At 43.2% G+C, this 3,786-nt stretch overlaps 1 protein-coding gene across 1 annotated transcript in view; it reads left to right on the top strand.

Annotated features, from left to right (window-relative positions):
- Wbp2nl (WBP2 N-terminal like) overlaps positions 1 to 3,540 on the top strand; it is a 21,157-nt gene extending 17,617 nt beyond the window's left edge. The window contains exon 6 of the mRNA XM_029569181.1: positions 2,569 to 3,540. Coding sequence (XP_029425041.1) covers positions 2,569 to 3,050 — 482 coding nt within the window. The 3' untranslated portion in view covers positions 3,051 to 3,540. The remainder of the gene's footprint in view (positions 1 to 2,568) is intronic.
- The last annotated feature ends 246 nt before the right edge of the window (positions 3,541 to 3,786 follow it).

Raw genomic sequence — 3,786 nt, 5'->3', positions numbered from 1 at the left:
TTTTTTTTTTTTTTTTTTTTTTTTTTTTTTTTTTTGGTCTTTTTGAGAAAGTCTCCTTGTAGCCCTAGCTTGCTTGGAACTCACTATGTAGACCAGGCTGGCCTTGAGCTCATAGAGATCCACCTGCTTCTACTTCCTGAGTTCTGGGACTAAAGGTGTGTGCCACCATGCCTGGCTGGCTTACATTAATCTTCAAATGTTGAACCATGTTTGCACAATTGGAATAGACCATGCTTTGATATTCTGTATGATTACTTTGGACGTATTTGGATTTCATTTGTTAATACTTTGTTTTGAGAATATTTGCAACTATGTTCATGAAAGATGTTCATATAAATTTTTCCTAGATGTCTTCATCTAGTTTTGATATTAGGGCATTTTTAATAAGAGAATGTGAAGAATGTTCCCTCTTATTTTCAGGAAGAGATATAGAGAATTTATATAATTTCGTCTATAAATTGCTGGTAGAACTTATCAGTGAACCCTTCTGGGCCTGGTGCTATTTATTTACCCATTTTTTTGTTTTCGTTGTTATTTCTTTGTTTGATTTTTCCTTTCTTTTTCATTTTGGTGCTGGGGATGGAATCCAGGGGCTCATACATGCTAGGCAAGGGCTCTATCATTGAGTTACTTCCTGAACCCCGGGGTTTTGTTTTGTTGAAATTTATCATTGTTGATCATATTTAATAAATATAGGGTTAGTGAAAACATTAAGAACTCCTTGGGTGAGTTTTGCTAGTTTGGGTCTTTTTTGGGGGGGGTGTCTTTTTGAGACAGGGTCTCCCTGTAGCCCCAGCTGTCCTGGAACTCACTATGTAGACCAGGCTGGCCTTGAACTCACAGAGATCTGCCTGCCTCTGCCTCCTGAGTGCTGGGATTATAGTTTGGGTCTTTTAATTGACTATTTCCTAAGATTCTGTTTTCCCTGCTCTTAAAATATTTATCATATTTCCATGAACGGATTTTCAGTGGTTGCTTTAGCTCTTGCAATATACACTTACAAGTACATTTTCTAGTTTCAAATAATGCAGTACTGCTTCATGGGTAGTATATGTGTCTAATAACAATATTTCCAAACCCTCCTATCCTTCATCTATTAATGTCATCCATTTCACTTACCCATATACTATAATCATACTGTAGCTGCTATTCCTTTGAAAAAACATTGTCTATTAAATCTATTTATTAAATCTAACAAAAAAATAGGGCTGGGGAGATGGCTCAGTGGTTAAAGCATTTGCTGCACAATCGTGAGGACTGGAGTTCAGGTCCCCAGAACCCACATAAATGCTGAGTGGGCCTGGTAGCCCACCTGCGATTCCAGCTTGAGAAAGTAGAGACAGATCCCCAGAGCAAGCTGGCTGGCAAAACCAGCCATCTCAGGGACCTCTGGGTTTGACCACAAGACACTGCCTCAGTAAATAAGGTAGAAGAGTGATTAGGGAGGGTTCTCATCATTAGCCCTGGGCCTCCACATGCATGCATATGTGTGCTACATTACTGAAGAAAATGTCTCTTCCAGGGCTGGAGAGAGGCTCAGTGGTTAAGAGCACTGGCTGCTCTTACAGAGGACCCAGGTTTAGTTCCCAACACTCACATGGCAGCTAACAACCATCTGTAATTCCAGTTCCAGGGGATCCCACATCCTCTTCTGACCTCCTCAGGCATGGCATGACATGGGTGAACTTACATACATGCAGGAAAAACACTCATACACATAAAGTAAAAATAAATAATTTTAAAATTCTATGTTCAGTATGATTATGATGAAAGGTATTCAGAGAGTCTACAAAGAAATTTGTCAAAATATTAAATGTTTGTCTTTGGTAATAGAAGCATGCACCAACTTTATTACATTTATTGTGCATGCATATGAGTTACCTGTGCCATGGTGCATGTGTGTGGGTGTAGAGGTTAGAGGACAACGTGCATGAGTCGGCTCTCTCCTATCACCATGCAGATCCCAGGGTTCAAGCTCAGAACATGTGCTTTTACCTGCTGAACCATCTCACTGGCCTTAGCTTGACCTTAAAAATATTTAATTAAAAATTTTTTATGCATATTGAGTATATTGCCTGCATGTGTGTAAGTGCACTGATGAGTACGATGACCACAGACGCCAGAAAAAGGCATTGGATTCCCCTGGAACTGAAGTTGTGGCTGATTGTTAGCTGACAAGTGGTGCTGGGATTTGAATCCCAGTCCTCTGCAACAGCAGCCAGTGCTCTTAACTACTGAGCCATCTCTCCAGCCCAGATTGACCTTTTAAAAAAATCACTTTTTTCCTTTCTAGCGTCCAAAGAATATTCCTCATTGTGTGTTTCTCTATTCATGATCACAACAAACTTATCAAATAAAATATGCATGTCCATACAACTCTAAGTGATGGCCCATGTAACCATAAGGCTGTTTCACGTTCATTCTGATCCCTTACTAGAAGAAAATATAAGGCTTTCACCTGGTAATGGCTAAATTCCCTTGTGTTAGATTCCTTCAGCATTGTTTTTTATGTTCTTCCCTCTTATTCTTTGTCCACAGGGTAATTGAAATGATCTCCCTTTTCCTTAGCACTCCAGGTTGCTGTCTGTGGAGGCCCACCTGCGGGATATGGAGCCCCGCCCCCGGGCTACGGAGCCCCGCCTCCTGCTTATAGGATTCCACCTGGGAGCTCCTCTCCTCCTGGATACCAAGTTCTGCCTGCGGGCTTTGGAGTACCACCTCCCGGATACAGAGCACCACCTCAGAGGTACGGATCCCCACCTCCTGAATACGGAGCCCGACTTCCAGGATCTGGAACTACACCTGGGGGATCTGGATCCCCACCTCCCGGTTATGAAGCCCTGCCTGTGGGATATGGAGCTCACCCTTCTGGACATGAATCCATACCTCCAGGATCCAGAGCCCCACCGCCCCTGCTGCTGCCGCTGCCACCCTCTGCTGGATCCCAAGCAGGGCATCCCAGTTCTGCCGCAGCCCAGATTCCTGAATTTCAGGCATCTCTTCCCTCTACCTCATCTTTACAGACTTATCCGACCCCTTCTAAGATGTAAACCTGAATTTCAGCAAGCAAAATGGCACCATTACACTGAAGTCAAGATACAGTGAAACACTTGGGTATGTGATCACAGACCCATCCTAGGTAGTTGGTGTCACCCCTCGGAAGTACAGTCTTTAGGGAAAAGCTAAGCTTTATCTTCATGCCTTCATTTTAGAAGCAGAATAAACTCTGGATTAGCCAAGGGGGAGCAGCACTGTAGAGCTAATTTCCCAATAATGTGGTTGACATTGGATGCATTTTAAAGCATACCTTGATGTAAGCTTGGAAAAAACTTCCAGCCTTTCTCATCAGTATTCAAGAAATACTTTGCTAAATACTAAGATAGATATCTGCTAAAATACCATCTTGAGAGCTGGGCCTCATGCTGCAGGCCTGTAATCCCAGCTGCCAGAGAGGATGAGGCAGAAGGGCTGAAGGCTCAAGGCCTGCCTGGACTGTAAAGTGAAGTGCGGCCAGCCTGGGCAACCTAGTGAGACCTTGCAGCAGAGAATTAAGAAGTAATTGGGGATGTAGCTCAGTGGTAGTGTGCTTGCCTACTGTGTCAGAGGTTCTGGGTCGGGTCCCCAGTCGTGAAAAATAGCAATTCATTCATTAACTAAAAATCAAGACTCACATGGGGCAAATGCCTATAATCCCAGTACTTGAGAAGTGAAGGAGGAGGATCAGTTCAAGGTCATCCTTGGCTATATAGGGAGTTCAAGGCCAGCCTGGGCTACAAGAGACCCTGT

This window comes from Nannospalax galili, unplaced genomic scaffold (genome assembly GCF_000622305.1).
Source record: "Nannospalax galili isolate Female #2095 unplaced genomic scaffold, S.galili_v1.0 scaffold180, whole genome shotgun sequence".
Lineage (NCBI taxonomy): Eukaryota > Metazoa > Chordata > Mammalia > Rodentia > Spalacidae > Nannospalax > Nannospalax galili.
The sequence above is the reverse complement of the archived record's forward strand: the minus strand, read 5'-3'. Positions and strand labels throughout refer to the sequence as shown.